Below are 19,845 nucleotides of genomic sequence, written 5' to 3' on the forward strand. Positions count from 1 at the left end.
CCTGAAGCAGCCTGCCTGTGCCACCTCTGTCTCTGAAGCAGCCTGCTTGTGCCACCTCTGCCCCTGAAGCAGCCTGCCTGTGCCACCGCTGCTCCTGAAGCAGCTTGCATGTTCCACCTCTGCCCCCCTAAATGGCCTGTCCCATTTCTGCCCCTAAACACTTACTCATTCATTCACCCACCCATTCATTCACCCATGAACTCTCCCGCACCCCCTTACCCCTCTTGCAGATTTCACTGGTCCAGGGGCCGACTGAGCATCACTGGGGCACCCAGAGCGGACTGCCCCTCCCCCTCTAGGTACGCTACTGCCTGTGCCATCGCTGCCTTTGTTGCCACTGCCACCAGAATCTCCCCTCACATACTAAGCAGGTAAGCACATGTGAAGGGATCAATATTGTTTCTGGGCTTCCAAATTCAAAAACTTCAAAAGGCCACAACTTTTTCATCTTGATGACATTATTTGAATAGTGATGTAATATAAAGGGTATATTTGTATATATATGTGTATCTCGTGTAAAGTACATAATTTCATTATTACTATTATTATTATTAAGGACCTCTGTTGCATGTGGATATCAGTGTTACACTCATTCATAACTCCCTTGGTGATTGAGTGCATTTTATATATTCAAAAGTATCACCCCCATGCAAAAGCCAGCCAAATTACCCTTACCTGTTTTGGTCATCACTATCCAAATGCTACTTAAGCCTATATGGCATGACCTTAAGAGGGAATGTAGGTTTGGTCCAATTTTATTGTTCTACATTTTGTTATACATAGAAGCAACAAAAAGCAAAAAGCTTTTTACATTAACAATTACACAATTTAAACTTGTTAGAAGTGTTGCTGAAACTATTAATAAAAAACAAAACAAATCAGACCACACTTAGTATAGGTATACTGCAATTCCTATAAATGCATCTCTCAGGCATAAATATTAGGGATTCCCAATATGGCCATATATTATTGAGCCTGCTACAACATCAGATCTATCTAATCCCAACATGGATGCATTGCTTTTCGTGGAGCTTTCAACTGGGTTCAGTATAACATTTTTTGTCACAATGCACAGCATGGTTCCACATGTCTATTATAAGTTATGACATTTCTAGTATAAGCTGTATGTCAACCTATATGTGGCTGCATCTATTGATCATCACCTATATCACATTGGTGATAGTAACTGATTATAGGATGTTCCTATTCACCATATTTGCAGGTACAGAGCAAAAAAAATAATCCAGCAGTAAATCAAAAAGCAATTCGAAACAGTCACAAATCTTGGGATAATGTTTCAATTGTGGCTTTAATTCAAACAGGTAGGCTAAGGAACAAATACACATAATCATAAGTTGTAAAATCATATATAAATATCTGATGTAGAAGTGCAGGTTCACAATGTCACAATGTCAACCAGAAATAACCAGAAAGATTTATTCACTGTACTGTGCCAAAAATGTCAATGCAAAACAACATGACTATATTTTACAAGACATCTTTCAAAATGTAAATGATTACTCAAACATACACAACATACCTAAGCTTCCTTTTTAAAATCATTCAAGAGTCATAGTAATTAAATTAGTACTTCCTAAAAGTATGTGCTAACGAAATCAAATTGTAAGTGAAATTTTCCCAACCTGAATCAACAGTGATTACAACCTTCTCCTTAAATGTTGGTCGACAATATTAGTTAATATGCTAAATTAGGAATTACACATATCATCTATGGCATTGTTTTCTGTAACACAAGTGATAAGAAAAATGTCAGTATAGAAGTGACTCACCTAATTTGCAAGCAGAGTTTTCTAAATTGCAATAAATTACTCCTATTTTAATGAACAGAAGAAATATACTATTGTGTGAGTGTGCTATACTTGTTAAAGTGACACATCACTTTATAGTTTCTATGTTATTAGACAGAAGGATTTCATACTTTTATATCATAATGTTACTAGGTAATATACCCTCAACCTGTTTATGCATTTTTGTGCTTCTCTAAATTGCATTATCATCTGATCTGAAAAGGACTCAGGTCACAGCCTGCTTTCTTACATTAACAATATAAAAAGCAATACAAAAACACAATTACCTGGTAGTGCACAATCCTGGAATGGAGAAGACATGAACCGAAATCTTCAAATATGGATGTAAAACGTAGGTTTTATTGCTTCAGATTTTCAGATAGCCCTTCTTCAAGCTTCAGAGCTACCTCTGTCATATTTATGAATAAAAGTGAGAGAGCATGAGTAAGAGTAAATGAGAGAGTGTGAGGGAGTGAGAGTAAAAAGGCAAAAAATTGCAAATGAAAATGATGATGGGAGATGGGAATTATTCTGTACCACTGTCAATGTCTGTCTTAAAATATAGTGATGGGAGTTATAGTGCACCATCATAAGTGTCTGGCTTAGTACATACTGATTGGACTTATGCAGTACCACCTTCAGTGCCTTGCTCAACAGATAGTGATGGGTGTTATGCTGTACCACTGTCTGTGTCTGGCTCACTATGGTATGATAGGAGTCATGCTGAACCACCATGTGTATGGATCTGTAACGTCGGAGTCTCTGACCACAGGTGATGGAGTCCAGGAGCAGGAGAGATAGCCGCACAATCGTACAAACAGAGACACTATTCTAAGCAGTTAGAGATGGAAACAAATGGAGTCACTGTGAATGGGTCCACAAGGGCAATAATTCCAAAAAGCATAATACAAGAAGATGAGGTAAAAGGCATAGTGAAATGAAAGGAGAGGTCGGGACAGTCGGCTAAGTCAAGGAAACAGACTGAAGGTCAAAGAACAAAGTTTTATTATAACAGGAAACTGGAACCTTAGGAACAACAGGTACACTAAAGTTAGCTTAATGACTAAGCAATTAAGGAAAGGAGCTGTGGCTATACATAGGCATCATGGTAGGTATCTCACACCTGGAGAAGGGCTCTTTAATTGATGTGTTGCTAGGTTGCTATGATGCCTCCATAGCAATGATAAAACATTGTCTGTATGGAGCCAGGCCATGCTCCTCTATGGCAACCCGAGTGTAGCAGCATAATGGAATGCTGACCTGCATTCTGTGGGCATAGGGTAAGGGCAAGGTAATGCACCTGCCATATTGGATGTTGACCAGATTGCCCTTTTCAAGTTTAGGAGCCCACCAGGACTCGTGTCTCAGACCTGTTGACAGTGTTAAGGCAGCTGGGGACATGACATGATCACTCTATAATGATAAGAGTCAAGCTGTACCACCATCTATGTCTGGCTCACTATATAATAATAGGAGTCACTTTGTACCACCATCTGTGTCTGGCTTTCTTTATAATGTACTGTACCAGTCTGGATCACTATATAATGATAGACGTTATATTGTATCATCCTCAGTGTTTGGATCACTATATAATGATAGGAGTTATGTTGTACCACCATTTATGTCTGGATCACTATATGATAGGAGTCATGTTGTTCCACTATCAGTGTCTGCATCACTGTATAATTATAGGTGTCTTAGTGTGCCACCGTTTCTGTCTGACTCAAGATGTTATGATGGGAATTTTGATGTACCACTGTCAGAGACTACCTGTAATGAGGATCGTGAAGCTCAGTCTTATAGGTTCATGCAACATTGAGTAGGTCCGTCCTCACTGACTCACAACTATGGCCGGTATTTTATTTTTTGAGGAAAAGGTGCCAACCCTATCTGAAAATTAACTTATTATCTGGGTGCATTGATCTTGTTTGGTGGCAGGGAACTGATTGGATATAAGTGTCATTCCTAACTGCAAGAACAGATTTGGACAAATCAAAGTATTCATAATACTATTTTCAGCAGACCTGTATTTTGTATTTCAAAAATGTGAAACATTATTCATGTACATTTTCGGTTTATATAAACAGTAAAAGCAACATTATCACATTAAAGAATATCTGTTCTTTACAATCTTCTGATCAGTCTTAGATTCCACTGGCACAAAAAAAAACCATATTAATTAAAAGGATGTCATATTTGTGAGAAATGTATTCAATAATATACTGTATAATACAGTATGTATATTGAAACTATACATTTTACACATATACACGTTATATATTTAACATTTCCAAGAAAACAGTAATATACAGGAAGTGACAATTACACTGAAATGAACTTGTTACCACACAATGACATGATGAATATAATAAAAGCACTTATATATTACACAATTAATTGTATGTCAAGCCAGGTATATAAAAGACCAGGTATTTTAGATTTCCTTTACTTGTCATCTGAATAAACATTATTAAAGACTACTTGGAGTTTTGATGCTCGTAAGGTCTACAAGAAGTACAGAGTTAAACAAACAGTAAGTATAATTAAATGATTTTTACTCAAGGTTGGAAACCAGTTACTGCACAGTAGCAATACAGATAAGAAGAGTTGGTATTTATAATTCCTAAGTTAGTAACTTCTGACCTTTTTGCAATATAGAAATAAATCCTGAACGCACACTATCTATTTTACCCTGCATTGTATTGTATAAAACCTTTTCTTTCTAGGTGAGTATGGTAACATCAAATTAGTAAAAGCAAAACATCCTGCCAACTGTATTAACTATCCAAAACTGTTTTAGAAATAATTAGTCTCTTCTTCTGCTGAACTGTTCAATGTGCATTCATCCTGCACTTCCTAGTACACTCCTAGTGTTAGTGTTCACTGACAGTCATAACAGGCAGGGCATTTTTGAGAAACTCAAATATGAGTAGTTATTACTAAACTTTTTATTGGACAGGGACCACAACTGCATGTTTACATGGATACATTTTAAGAGATATTGAGAGTTGGTATATTATATTTTGTTCTGTAATATATGTTTGGAAAAATAAAATAACCCATGATTTCCGTTTCTTTCAGGATTATATTTCAACATACATTCCCAAAAACATCGATCTGACAAAAAAGAGAATGAGTCCTATAAAAAACTTGGTAGTTCTTTCAATCGGAATTTTGTTTTTGTATACTGCCTATGCTGGACTAATGACACTGCAGGTAATTTGAAATATTTGGCAACAGGGGTTTTTATTGAGAAAACATCTTTACTAAAAATCACACTCCAAATTAAAACAACATAGAATCATAGAATTTTAGGGCAGATAAGAACCATTTGACAGATCTGGTATGCCCGTTTTTTCTGATTTAAAGGAACTTAAAGTGGTACTACAATTGGCAACTTCCAGTCTTTTGGAACTATTCTTGTCAATAGTGATTGGTTAAACATGTCTGCTAATGGTTTTCTCAGGACACCCTAAAGCTCTTTTATTAATTTTGGGTGTATCCCATTGGGTCCCATAAATTTGTCAGTTCTCACTTCGGAGAGTTTGAGCAGAACTTATTTTTCTGTAAACACACATTTTACGTGTCTCCTTTCTAACTTAGGTCCCTTCCCTTCACTTTGCTCTGTTAACAGAGTTATTTGTTTAGGCAGTTGGCTAGCTCTGTATCCTCATTTTAGATCTTTATCCTCATTTAAAGTAAAAATAATTAGTATACTATAGGATATTTTACAGTAATGTATACAAAGTTTAATTGTAAAAATATTTGTAATTTTGATTATCTTAATAATGTTTTATTCAATTGTTAATATGGTGTTAATATAATGTTAATAACTACTTGCATACATTTGGAAATCTATTTCCCAACAAAAATGACACCTTTACATGATAATTACACCATGCCTTAGAGTCACTTTCCTGTTTGTATGTAGAAGCACAGAAGCAACTTCTAACAGGGTTAAACTAGAAAGGTTGGGAATTATCCTGGGTAGGGTGAGGTTCAGATTGATTCCACAGAGGAAGGTGTTATGCTGTCATCTGATATGGCCTTAACACAGAATACAGGTGGAAAAAATATTTTGCAGAACTTGTTTTAATTGTGTTAGTACACGGCTACAAAACGAGTGGAAGGATTTGGAAATCTTGAACCTAATGTAACATGTTCATGTTGCATAATAATGTCATTGTATATCAGTTACAACACCATTGTGTAGTTTTAGTATCAACCTGTCCTTTTCAGGTATACATGCTTTTATTGCTTCTCATTAATCTACACACACAAGGCAGCTCTGCAGCACCTAAGTGTCTGTGGGATCCATCAGTTGTATATTGATGTTTTCTGTTTCTTGCTTCTACAGAGCAGCATGAACCATGATGAAGGCCTGGGTGTTGCATCTCTAAGTGTTATGCATGGAGCATTAACATTATCGTCGATATTCTTACCAGCAATCCTCATGAAAAAATTAGGATGCAAATGGACTATTGTTGCCTCAATGATGTGCTATCTCTCATTTACTCTAGGAAATTTCTATCCAAGCTGGTAAATATTATTTCAGCCTATTTATTTGTAATAAATCAGACAGTACTATCCATTTAGTCCTGCATCATATAAGCAAACCATGCCTGAGCACTAAAGAAACAATTAACATTTGCAATTTAGCATTTGCAATTGTATTATTATTTGTACAACCCTTAATTCTCTCTCTCTCTCTCTCTAGGCCAACGCTTATTTTAAGCTCAGTACTTCTCGGAGTAGGAGCAGGGCCTTTATGGGCTGCAAAGAGCATCTATATCACAGCCATTGGTAATAAGTATGCCGAAATGACTGGAAAAGCTTCCAAAGATGTTGTTAATCAATATTTTGGAATTTTCTTTTTCATTGTTCAAACCTGTCGAATATGGGGCAATCTCATTTCATCGCTAATATTTCAATTTACAACTTATGCAGGTAAATATTTTTCTCACGTAAAATTAAATCAAAATGGGTTTGGGCAATTTCTATTTAAAAATGCAAAAGTATTAGCATAAAAACATTTGATGGCAGATAAGAACGATTCAGCCCATCTAGTCTGCCTATTTTTCTGATGTAAGGTATTCAAACCCCCATCAGTCCTTTATCTGGCCCCTTAGTGAGGATATGTTTATGTCTATCTCATGCCTGTTTAAATTCCCTCACTGTATCAGCCTCCACCACCCTTTGAGTAAAGTAGAACTTTACTTACCGTATTTGCTCGATTATAAGATGAGGTTTTTTTCAGAGCAAATGCTCTGAAAAATACCCCTCATCTTCTAATCGGGGTCGTCTTCAAATAGAGGTCTGATTATGAGACTAAGATCCAGATCCCCCGCACCGCTGCAGGGGACCTGGATCCTCCTGTCCCCCCCCCCACACACTTACCGTTGCTTCCTGCTGTATTGCCGGGGCAGCGGGTTGACGTCTACGCGATCCGCGTAGACAACGTCCGCTGCAGCCGGAAGGAGGTGTGGCTAGCAGCGGGGGTTGTCTGCGTCCGTCGCGGATACCTTCCCCGACTGTCAGAAATCAGAGTTCCCCGCACAGAGTGCGGGGAACTCTGATCTCTGACAGCCGGGGAAGGTATCCGCGACGGACGCAGACAAACCCCCGCTGCCAACTCCACCTCCTTCCGGCTGCAGCGGAAGGAGACGTCAACCCGCTGCCCCGGCAATACAGCAGGAAATTGAAAGCACCGGTAAGTGTGTGTGTGTGCGTGTGTGTGTGTGTGTTAAATGGGGGCATAGGGCGTTTCTGGAATGCCTTATACCCCTATATGCCACTCTGGCACTTAGGGGGTTAAAAGGCATATTATGGGACAGAGTGGCATATAGGGAGGTATAAGGCACTTCAGGAGGCAGAGTGGCGTTAAGGGGGCATTTAATAGAGCACTCTGCCTCCTGAAATGCCTTATACCTCCCTATATGCCACTCTGCCCCATAATATGCCTTTTAACCTCCTAAATGCCAGAGTGGCATATAGGGGTATAAGGCATTTCTGGAGGCAGAGTGCTCTATACAATGCCTTTTAACTCCCTTAACGCCACTCTGCCTCCTGGAATGCCTTATACCTCCCTATATGCCACTCTGCCCCATAATATGCATTTTAACCCCCTAAATGCCAGAATGGGATATAGGGGTATAAGGCATTTCTGGAGGCAGAGTGGCACATAGGGGGGTCAAAAGGCATACCATGGGGCACAGTGGCATATAGAGGGTTAAAAGGCATATCATGGGCCACAGTGCCATATTGGTGTGGCAAGCCTGGGGGCAGATGTGCGTAACTGGGGGACAGGTTGGAAAATACCAGGAAATAAAAACCAAAAAAATATTTTTCTCAATCATAGCTTTTATTTTAAAAAAATAGTTTACATGAATTAACATTTACTGGTAAAACTTTTTTCCTTTAGGGTCGTCTTATATTCAGGCCTTTTCTTTTTTTCCTAAATTAATATTCAGATTTTGGGGGGTCGTCTTATAATCAGGGTCGTCTTATAATCGAGCAAATACGGTATATTACATATAAGCCTGTGACCCTCAAGTTTAAGACTATGTCCTCTTGTTCTAACATTGCACCTCTTTTCAAATAATTTCTCGTTCTGTACACTTATCATTTTTGTACCCCTCCTCTGAACTCTCTCTTATGTGTCAATATCTTTCTGGAGATGGGATCTCCAGAACTATACACAATACTCTAGATGAGTCCTGACCACACATCTTTCTGTTACTAACGCCTCTCACAATATAACCCAGCATCCTAATCACCTTTTCTGATGCTTTATTGCATTGTCTGGTTACCTTTAAGTCATCAGAAATAATTACTCCTAAGTACCTCTTATTCTGTTGTCACTGACAGAATGGTGTACCCAATGTTATATTCTGCCTTGGGATTTTTATGTCTCAAGTGCATTATTTTACATTTAACTGCATTAAACTGCAGCTGCCAGGGGGCAAGGTCAAATGCCTTATTAAAATCTAGATAGACCAGGGAGGAGTTATTGATATAGCCTATTATCTTAGTTACCCAGCCAAAAAAAGTTTTAAGTTCATACAAGGTTATCGTAGGGCGAAATGGTGGAGCTTCTGGTGACGTGTATTCCCCAATCCACCAATCAGGTGGACAGGATGTCACCGGAAGCTCTACCATTTTGCCCTACGATAACCTTGTATAAACTTAAAACTTTTTTTGGCTGGGTAACTAAGATAAAAGGCGGAATTTTTCATCAGGAGAACGGAGCTATGGGACACGGTCGACAGAGAAGGTAGGGATACATTCAGGGAGAATGGAACTGAAAGAGCCTATAAACTTCAGATGAAAATTTGTAGCCTTTTGCCTCATTTTCATCTGACTGGGGTGGGGGTTGGCCTCTTTTGTGGAGATTCATAATAATTGACTAAAAGGCATATTTTGTTACATTTTCAATTTATATGAATATTACCATTTTTTAGCATGTTTTCCATCCATTTGCCAACTACTGACATAGGTCTTCCCTACTAGCTTTTTTTGTGAAGTAATAGAATAATGTTTAAACAGTTTCTTATCATAAAAAACATGTAGTCAATAATTTATTGCCCCTTTTTACACCTCCAAGCCCATATCCACCTCAAAAATCTTACACAAGCAATTGCCAGACTTCATGCAGATATATGCAGCTACCTGTCCCATGTGTGCCATGAATTCTTAATGCAGGGAGGTGCAAGATATCACTGATTTATAAACGTATGTTATTTATTTTAGTGATTTAAACAAATGAATGCATTTTTTTTTGTAGACGACTATATTAGTGTCTTGAACAACACTGTTTGCGGAGCAGGTTCCTGCCCAATCCATTCATTTTCCTCTCTAAACGCAACAGGTCCAAGTCTATCAAACAGTGTGCTATATACAATTCTTGGGGCATACACAGGTATGTTGTACTTTGCATCATATGAAACTGATTAGAATTGTTATTTGTAGAAGCAGTCAGTATAATGTTGCTAAAAGCTCCTTATTTTTACAACCATTACTTTATCCTTACATTTTTATGCAAAAAATATTTTCAACTAATAGGGACACTCCTGCCATAAGTTTTTTCACATGCAAATGGGGGTGGTTCATCAAAATGAACATTTGCACAGTTACCCAAGCCCCTTGGCTTGCAAGAGATGCATTCAGTACACATGCAGGATTTTAACCATCAGCCACCTACCAGCATGTTTTTCCAGTATAGAGAAAGGAGCCATGTGAAACCTCCTGCCAAACGTCTCCTACAAGGCAAATTCTTAAAGGCCAAAAGCATATGGGAAAATTCTGAAGGATCTCTCCATGCATTTGCAAAGGGGGCACCATGAAAATATGCATTATAGTGCATATGATGGCTGTCATGTCCCTGTAATGAAATAATGGGTAACAACATATATTGGGCATATTTAATTGTGTTGCTTTTATGATAAACACCTTGCATCTTATTTTTCCCTGTTAATTAAATATTTTCCTTTTAGATTTGTGATCTAAATAGTTAATAACCTGCAAAACATTACTGTGGTAAATTGACAATAGGTCAAGGTTTGCTCTTTTAAACTTGCATATTTGTTCTCTTCTAGGGTGTGGCGTAATTGGCATTCTAATTATTTTGATATGTCTTGATCAAATCAATCTAAAAAATGAGCACAACAAAGATGAGGATCAGCAATCATTATGTTCAATAGTTTTTTCAACATTTAAGCATCTGAAAGATAAACGCCAGTGCTTACTGATTCCTATTACCATGCTCAGTGGACTGGAGCAGGGATTCATTACAGGAGACTACACCCGTGTAAGTCTTAACGCTCCAACTCTATTGACTTTAATGATCGTGTGCAACAGCAGTTGAACACCATAAGCACATTTAACCATATTCTTTGTTCTAATATTTTGTTAACAACAAAGCTTGCATTGCCTATGACATAATAAATATTATTTCATAGCATCACATTGAATACTTAGTAATACTTTGTTCCCCATCTTTAGGATTATGTCACCTGTGCAATTGGTATCCGGATGGTGGGATTTGTCATAATTTGCTCTGGAGTAACAAATTCCATCAGTGCAATTGTATTTGGAAAGATTTCTCAATACACTGGTAGATTTTTCATCTTCATATTGGGTAAGTTTCAAAATAAAAAAACTTCAATATATATACACAAAAGTACCGCTTATATATACTATATAACATTTATCCTATTGTGATATAAATGTATACAATTACAAGACTGTCTGACATATAATATTAGTGTGGGAGATTATATGTCCTAAAACAGTAGTATTCTGAGCTGTTACATACACAAATTGAAAATTAGACGTGCAAATGTGCCAAAAACGATTTGGACACATTTTTTGGTTCATTTTTGGGCAACAAATTTTGTTCCTTGTCCATTCGGTTTGGCTGAAAATTTGGGGGCATTTTTGAATCAGGAACAAAATAAGTTGCCAGATGCCCACATTTACTCTCACATTTTAATTCTTGTTCTCTCACACTCTCTAAATGTTTCCCTACCTTGTCTGCCGACCACTTCCGCTTCTCCCGGCCACGTCCGCTTCCACATCTTCTTCTATCGTCTCCCTTCTTATCTCTCTTCGATCTTCATTCCTTAATTTGCTATTTTCTTTGTTGGTCCACCAAAATAGCTCTGCGGTGACATCCTCCCTGATATTCCAATTGAGGAAGAAGACATCACCTAAAGCACCAACTGAGATGGTGCTTGCGATGATGTGCTCTCCCCAATCCTCCAATCAGGGGAGAGAACTGAGGGCAATATGGTGGCGCTTGCGGTGATGTCCTCTCCCTCAATTGGAGGATGGGGAGATGATCTCTTGTTAGTTTTATCCTTCATCTGTGACTTTTTGCCACCATATTAGCCTGGTATGTCCTGATGATTTACTATAATTGAAAATGGCAAACATCTAATTTGAAGTAATTTTGTAATTACAGCCTTTACATTGCAGTTGAGAATAACTTGCCTAAGGCTTTATAGCTATTATTTAAATTTTCTAGCATGTCAAAAACATAATACATTTTCCTTGCATTATTTCTGTTTTCCATAGGTGCAATCATCAACATTTCATGCATCATTGTTCTTTTGTTGTGGAAACCTCACGCAGACCAGATAGTAATTTTCTTTGTCATTTCTGGTGTTTGGGCTATTTCTGATTCAGTTTGGCAAGCCCAGGTCAGCTGTAAGTATCACAATAAAACAATATGCTTATGCAAATAGTTTTGAGTACGAATGTATTATGTCTACAAATTTTACTAAATATTTTGTCTTGTTTTATTACAGCTTTATATGGAGTTTTGTTTGAGAAGAATAAGGAGGCTGCATTTGCCAACTTCTGTCTGTGGGAAGCAGTTGGCTTTGTGATTGCATATGCATACAGCTCATTTCTATGTGTATACATGAAGCTCTACATACTTTTGTGTGTAATTGCACTAGGCTTTAGTATGTATGTGGTTGTGGAATACATGGAATTCATGAGAACATCTTCAGATAAACAAGAACCCAAGGAAGCGCCAACGCTGAACACACAGTAAATATGGCAATAGTAATTTCATACAAATTTTAACACAATTTGCCAAATCCTTCAATTCATACAAATGTCTGAAAACAAGGAGGGCTCCCTAGAAAAGAAACAACAATGAAGCAGAGAGCTCCAAACTTTTGTTTGCATTTCAAGTTTTTTTTTCACTCTTACTCAAGCTCTCTCAGACTCTTATTCATATTCTCTCTCTCTCTCTCTCTCTGAATGTCTTCCTACCTTCTCCATCGTCCAATTCTGTGTCCTGTCTCCTTTCCTGTAGCTGTAGTAATAATAGTCATTGTTAATAACGCAGTCGGTTGTCTCAATGTCTGGTGTGGATGAGAGGTTCTCAAATTCAATCACAGGCAGTGTTTCGCTCTGCTCAGTAAACAGGTACACACCTCTATCTGATCACTTGTTAAATAGCCAGCCTCTTTTTGCGGTGCTCTGGCTAGTTAAGCTGCTAGGTTCAGTACCTCACTGCCCTTGCGTGGTTTCAGACCTCCTTGTACATTCCTGCTGTTTCTGCTATTGATTCTGTGTATGATGCTTGGCTTACTGATTCTCATGGTTCCTGATCCTGGCTTCTGTTCCTGACTCTGTTGCCTTCTGTGTTCCTGACCTGGCTCTTCTAACTACCTGTTTTGGCTTTGACCCCTGCCTTGTATTTTTGACAACGATTCCGGATTGTACTTTACATTTGTTTTTGATATTTTTCTATTATTTAATAAAAGGTGTTTTATTTATCAGCATCTCCTATTTCTGTCTGGTTTTCATGGTTCCCTGAGACAAACTGAAGGAAACATGGTGGTGCCTGTGGTCACGTGCTCTACCTGACCCTCCAATTGGGGTAGAGGACGTCACTGCAAGTGCCATTATTTTGCCCTCGGTTGAACTCTGAGGAAGTTCAATATCCTGCGGGAAGAAAATAGAAGATTAAGAATATGCGAAAGTGATCGGCAGAGAAGGTAGGGAAACAGGGAGTGTAAGAGAGCGAATAAACAAACATCACTCTTTCAACAAACACATATGAAAATAACACCTATATTAATATTTAATCAGCGCTGAGGCTAGTTCCATCAGTCTGCCATCTTTTGGAGAGCCGTGAACAGTTTTCAAACAGACAATGGAAGACCTGCAACTGCTACCAAAACTTGAGTTGGGAATGTTGCTTGAAATGAGAGGATAGTAAAGGTTTGGGTTATATCTCTCTGTCATTGACGCTGACAGAAAAGGTGAAAACATGAAAGCATAGCTGTTTTTGCACGTGAGGAGGAAGCACTGGAGGTGTACAATAACTGTGTTTCAAGAAGAAAATTACCTCAAATTAAAGCCAATAATGCATATGTTTGAAGAATATTGTATACCTAAAAGAAATGACATATGAAAGGCACACATCCTTTACCTTTGTTCAGAAGCCTGAAGAATCATTTGATCCATATGTGACAAGAACCTCAGCAAAACATGTGAGTTTGGTATACAGAATTGTGTGTGGTATACTAGATAATGTCCTGAGGGAGAGGCTGCTAAGTGAAAAAGACTTAAATCTAGAAAAGGCCTAAGCATCGTGTAGAGCAGCTGAAACTATAAAGCACAGTCCACAGAGCTCAATAATGCAACCTGCTGTAGACCAGCTGAGAGCAAAAGAGTACAATGGAAAAAAAAAGAAAAGAAAATGCAGTCAGCAAAAAAAAGAAATACATTTTAAAAAATAAAAATAAAATAATAAATAAATAAATATATATATATATATATATATATATATATATAGTTAAAAGGCAAAAGCTTAGTTGCCAAAATCAGGGACACTTTGCAGCACAGCTATCAATTACGTACTTGAAAATTTACCACACCTACTGACTCAAAGCTCTTCCCACACGTCACAACCCACATAATTAGCATAATCTGACTAGTTATTATGGTGCACATTATATCACCAAGTTTCCACCAACGGTACAATACGTTCTCGGCATTCGCACCAACACTGCCGCCCTGGACAAAGGAATTGGGTCTAAAGGGGCAGGGCCACACACTCTGCGTGACCCTGCAGTATTGAGCTCTAGGCTACCTGGGTAGTTTGGAGCTCATTTACAAGTGAAAACATGAAAATGTAGGGTGTGTGTAACATAGTAACATAGTTCATAAGGTTGAAAAAAGACCAAAGTCCATCAAGTTCAACCTATATACATATTGTGTCCCTACTGTGTTGATCCAGAGGAAGGCATAAAACCCTTATGAAGCAGATGCCAATTGCCCCATACCAGGGGGAAAATTCCTTCCCGACTCCAAATATGGCAATCAGAATAAATCCCTGGATCAACGTTCTGTCCCTATTAATCTAATATCCATAACTTGTAATATTATTGCTTTCAAGAAACACGTCCAGGCTCCTTTTGAACTCTTTTATTGAGTTTACCATCACCACTTCCTCTGGCAGAGAGTTCCATAATCTCACCGCTCTTACTGTAAAGAACCCCCGTCTGTGCTGGTGTAGAAACCTTCTTTCCTCCAGCCGTAGAGGATGTCCCCTTGTTATAGATACAGTCCTGGGTATAAATAGGTCCTGGGAGTGATCTCTGTACTGCCCCCTTATATATTTATACATAGTTATTAAGTCCCCCCTAAGCCATCTTTTTTCCAAACTAAATAACCCCAATTCTGATAATCTTTCTGGGTACTGTAGTCCTCCCATTCCCCTTATTACTCTGGTTGCCCGTCTTTGAACCCGCTCCAGCTCCACTATATCTTTCTTGTACACTGGTGCCCAGTACTGTACACAGTATTCCATGTGTGGTCTGACTAGTGACTTGTACAGTGGTAGAATTATTTCCTTGTCGTGGGCATCTATGCCCCTTTTGATGCACCCCATGATTTTATTTGCCTTAGCAGCAGCTGCCTGACACTGGTCGCTACAGGTAAATTTACTGTTAACTAAAACTCCTAAGTCCTTTTCCATGTCAGTCATCCCCAGTGTTTTCCCATTTAATACATATTCCCAGCCTGGATTTTTCTTCCCCATGTGCATAACCTTACATTTATCTGTGTTGAACCTCATCTGCCACATCCCAGCCCAAGCCTCCAACCTATGCAGATCCATTTGTAATCGTGCACTGTCCTCTATTGTGTTAACCACGTTACAGAGCTTAGTATCGTCTGCAAAGATTGATACTTTACTATGCAATCCCTCTACAAGGTCATTAATAAATATATTAAAAAGAATAGGACCCAAAACTGACCCCTGTGGTACCCCACTAGCAATAGTCACCCACTCAGAGTATGTACCATTAATAACCACCCTCTGTTTCCTATCACTGAGCCAGTTACTTACCCACATACACACATTCTCCCCCAGCCCAAACATTCTCATTTTATGTACCAGCCTTTTATGTGGCACCGTATCAAATGCTTTGGAAAAATCAAGATATACGACATCCAGCGATTCACCCCGATCCAGTCTTGAGCTCACCTCCTCATAAAAGCTGATCAGGTTAGTTTGACAGGACCGATCCCTTGTAAACCCATGCTGATATGGAGTCATACATGGATGTCTTAGACATTTGTCAGAAATAAGGCATAGGTGCAAACTGACCAGATAATGACCTCCTAAATATAACCATTTCGCCCCCAAACAAACCAATGCATTGGTGGTATCACTGTATTCAGGAGATGTTTGTTTGGTAGTGACATATATTAGGAGCTATAACTTCATACTATGCGTATGGGGGAAAAAATGACTGCTGCAAATTTTGATAAAGGCTGGTGGTAAACTATATATATATATATATATATATATATATATATATATATATATAGATATATATATAGATAGATAGATATAGTTTACCACCAGCCTTTATCAAAATTTGCAGCAGTGTTTCCAGTTTAATGATTATTTGACTGTTGCTTGATCCCTTGCTTGGACTCTGGCTTTTGAATTTATTGTTGCATCCATTTTTTTTTATAACATCTCAGTCTGACTGATTTTTTTTTTTATATCGGACCTTGCTTGGGCCTTGACTCTGTCTCGGTTTTGCTCACCAGTACCCTGTTCTAATCTGGTATTCAACCTCTTAGGCTAGTCCAACCCACAAAGGGCAGTCTAGAACCAAAATGAGGGAAAGACAATAGAAAAAAAAAAAGCGACAAAAAAGAGGAGTCAGCAAGTGAGGTGCCATTCAAGTCCACATGCAAGTCAAGAAATACGTTGGCAATGTTGCAATCTGTCTCTAGTGAAGCAGCCCAGCAGCTACTGTCCCCCTGATCTGTCAAGCCCAGAAAACCCCTCAACAATTTCAGATCAGTTATTTTATGTTGCAATCCTGTAATAGTAACACACTAGAATAGCTCATTAAGTAAAATGTATTTAACAGCAGTAGAAAAGCTTTTAGCAATCAACTCAGATTGTTATCACAAAAATATATTAAAAATACTAAGTACACCAGAAGTGGATTCACTATGTGGATTTATTTGAAGGGGGAAGCAATCATAAAAACTCAAAAACCAGCAACAGTTACATATTTTGCACAGTAAAACACAAGTGGTTTGAAGTTACAACATTTTAAAATAAATTGATGATTAATAGCTAATTCCCTATAGTGAATATAAAGTCTAGATAATGAAATAATTTGTATAAAAATAGATAATAACCATTTGTTAGGAAAATGTCATTACATTCTATACAGGAATAGAAATTCCAGTGTTCTTATCAAAAAGTTGTAGTCCGACATCAGCTGGATGTCAACGTTGTTAAGCATGTTCTACTACTAAATGAAATTACTGACCCTTAAATACTACAATGCAAAGTCAGAGACTAGAGGCTGTGTGACATGCTGCCACTTTAATGCAGTGTTCATTTAAGTATGAATACTGGTCAGTGGTTTGAACTTTAAGCAACTATTAGGACTGAGTACAAACCTTGGTATACATTATCTCAAAGACTGTTGCTGTGATGCCTTGTAGAAACCCAAGTGCTGAAGCATACCAAAATGGGTCTGCTGCTGAAATAAAAATTGATTAATCTGCATTTTGTTCCAAAGACATAGGCAGGTTTCTGCATTCACATTGCTGATGTCAACCACTATTGCGAACCTGTAACTTAAGTGCAACTAGAAAGGTAACAGGAGAAACCAGGATTAAGCCTTAAGACCCTTCTCATAGGGATGACAACCCTTGCAAGGACCAGAAGGTAGCCATCTCTAATGAATTCACCAATTCTTGTGATAATTCTAGATCATAATCTGTAATGGTTTCACGTAATTCATGGTGAAAATGTATAGGACATTCTGTGCCTACAGGATACATGGTGACGCCTTCTGACTATCCATGGAAAGCAGACCTGGTCAGTTATTTAGAGGACATGAATATTCTTTCATGCATAAAGTTTAAAGATTACAGTGTCTTTTCTGCTTCTGGATTCCTCTTCATTTGTACTTTTGTGTCTGGGGGAATTACCCCACACTGAGATAACTTGGCCTTCTTTTGCTCTTGGCTCTGCTTTTTCCATTTGATACGGCGATTCTGGAACCATACTTTTACCTAAAATAAAGCAATACATAGTTAGAATAGCCAACTCAGCCAAGTGAGTAAAAATAGAAGTAAATGCATCTTGCTTAACATGAGCTACTTAATAATAATTAAAAAAAAAAGATATGCTTATTTGAAAAAGAATAAAAACGATTGATATATGCCAGAGAAGGAAACCGTTGATCATATTCAGACAGAACCAGAGGTTGTAAATCTCTGAAGAGACATATCTACAAAGTGTTAAAAAAAATCTGAATGGCAAGCATTTCACACATATCTATATACTAAACATCCAAATTTTTTCTGTAATTTAAATACAGAAGCCGCTGCCTACAGTTAATGTTCTGTACCTTATGAAACCTGCAGATAAATTGTGGATTCAGTCAAAAGGGTGGCACCAGGCCAAAGATCACCAGTGGTTCTCTTTCAAAGAGTAAGCATGACAAATGTTATAGGAACTCATCCAGTGGGAGTTAAAGAGCCCAAATACCATTACCCTGAGCTCAAAAGGGTTAAAATAAAAAAAACAAATAATTCAAGGGGTCATCAGAGCAGGTTATAATGTGATGACTAGCAGCAGGAGTGTCCTTACTTGTGTCTCTGAGAGGCTTAAAGTAGAAGCCAGATCCACTCTCCCGGTGCCCACCATGTACTGCTGTTTGATGAATTCCTTCTCTAGTCTTTCCTGCTGCTCCTGGGTAAAAACTGTCCGGACCCTTTTCATTTTGCATTGTCCTGAATGCCAGGACACACATTCCACGGAGTGGCTATAATGCGTGTATGCAATTCCTAAAATAGACACACGATGGCAATATAAGCACACAGGAAATGCAAATAGGGTTTTTTTTCACCAGAAAGAAGACATTCTGACCAAAAGGTATTATATTAAAGAGCAAGAGTCATAGCTAAAGCAACGTGTTGTCTTACATTATAGTGTTGTATAAAAGATTAAGCAATTTCTGAACACACAAAAATGGTCCGAAATAACACATTTTTAATTCTACATTAATGTGGTGCGATAGTAAAAACCCCCATGAAAATCAAAAGACAATCATGTAGGTCAATTGTTAAAAGAAATTTAAAAAAACTTGAAGGTTAAACAGCAGGTAAAGCTCCCAGCCTGGGCAGCACCAGGCTTTGCATGAAGTATCTGCTCTACAAGCCATGTTTGTTCAGCTACGGCACCTGAGGTCAAAACATTGTATAGCATGGACGTCACTCATGTTGCCTGCAACAATTAAGATTTAATGAAAGTTCACAACTAACTGAGACTGCTCACCTATAGCTTGGCAGAAGGGGTCTGTGAGGTGGCATGGTGTCTTGGGCAAGCTGGCTGTCTGGTGTTGGGAAAGCAGGGTGGGGTGGCCAGCTGCTGGTCGATGAACCCACACAGATGGATAGGGTGCCATGTCATATGAACATCCATAGGACACAAGAGGAGGACAGGTTGGTTGCCAAACTACCATCTCTGGTGCCGCCTTGCGGGTGAATATATCCTTCTTGGCCAGAATGGTGTCAATGTTGAAAGAAGGCTTGGGGCTCTGCTTAACCTGTGTAGTCATAGGAAAGGTGGGGAGCTCTGCCATATGCTGCACATAACCTGGGAATATTGGGTTTTGCAGCATGGTGCAAATGAAAAAAGTACACAAGGTATCCAGAAAGTTTCAAGTAACTGTTTCCAGGAAGATTTCAAGTTGTTCTCTGGAGACTAATGCTGGAGATTAGCTACTCAAAGCAGTCTTGGCTTGATTATTAATGAGCTTTGAGAAGGGCCCTTGATATATATGCCCCTCCCTAGACTCTGAAATGTTAATAGGGTATTAATATGCAAATTATCCCAATCAGGTGAAGGGGAACATGTTCACACTCTCTTGTCCTCAACAAACAAAACTTAGCTCTGCCTGAGGGGAGGAGAGAGGAAATGGAGATTTGTACACGGGATCAGAGCATAGAAGAAGGCTTCCTGTAG

General features: G+C 38.4%; 2 protein-coding genes across 2 annotated transcripts; one reads left to right on the forward strand and one right to left on the reverse strand.

The window, feature by feature from the left end:
* The first annotated feature begins 4,940 nt into the window (after nucleotides 1–4,940).
* LOC149288032 (N-acetylglucosamine transporter UNC93A-like) lies at nucleotides 4,941–12,366 on the forward strand. Its single transcript, XM_089492169.1, has 8 exons — nucleotides 4,941–5,024; nucleotides 6,166–6,347; nucleotides 6,526–6,755; nucleotides 9,592–9,726; nucleotides 10,403–10,614; nucleotides 10,809–10,944; nucleotides 11,883–12,014; nucleotides 12,116–12,366. The coding sequence occupies exons 1-8, from the start codon at nucleotides 4,941–4,943 to the stop codon at nucleotides 12,364–12,366; spliced, it is 1,362 nt and encodes a 453-aa protein (XP_089348295.1).
* Nucleotides 12,367–17,741: 5,375 nt separating this feature from the next.
* On the reverse strand, nucleotides 17,742–19,501 carry LOC149288033 (homeobox protein notochord-like). Its single transcript, XM_089492170.1, has 3 exons — nucleotides 19,156–19,501; nucleotides 18,469–18,665; nucleotides 17,742–17,888 (listed from the first exon to the last, which is right to left on the reverse strand). The coding sequence occupies exons 1-3, from the start codon at nucleotides 19,499–19,501 to the stop codon at nucleotides 17,742–17,744; spliced, it is 690 nt and encodes a 229-aa protein (XP_089348296.1).
* Between the last annotated feature and the right edge of the window lie 344 nt (nucleotides 19,502–19,845).

Source organism: Sceloporus occidentalis, unplaced genomic scaffold (genome assembly GCF_023333645.1).
Source record: "Sceloporus occidentalis isolate IW3139 unplaced genomic scaffold, rSceOcc1.0.p SCAF_54, whole genome shotgun sequence".
NCBI classification, from domain to species: Eukaryota; Metazoa; Chordata; class Lepidosauria; order Squamata; family Phrynosomatidae; genus Sceloporus; species Sceloporus occidentalis.

Coding starts and splice junctions, on each gene's coding strand:
- LOC149288032 (XM_089492169.1), top strand. CDS start 4,941: ATGAGTCCTATAAAAAACTTGGTAGTTCTTTCAATCGGAATTTTGTTT. Junction 9,727..10,402: donor AATTCTTGGGGCATACACAG/GTATGTTGTACT, acceptor GTTCTCTTCTAG/GGTGTGGCGTAATTGGCATT. Junction 12,015..12,115: donor TTGGCAAGCCCAGGTCAGCT/GTAAGTATCACA, acceptor GTTTTATTACAG/CTTTATATGGAGTTTTGTTT.
- LOC149288033 (XM_089492170.1), bottom strand. CDS start 19,501: ATGCTGCAAAACCCAATATTCCCAGGTTATGTGCAGCATATGGCAGAG. Junction 18,666..19,155: donor CCCCTTCTGCCAAGCTATAG/GTGAGCAGTCTC, acceptor TGTCTATTTTAG/GAATTGCATACACGCATTAT. Junction 17,889..18,468: donor TAAGCCTCTCAGAGACACAA/GTAAGGACACTC, acceptor GCTTTATTTTAG/GTAAAAGTATGGTTCCAGAA.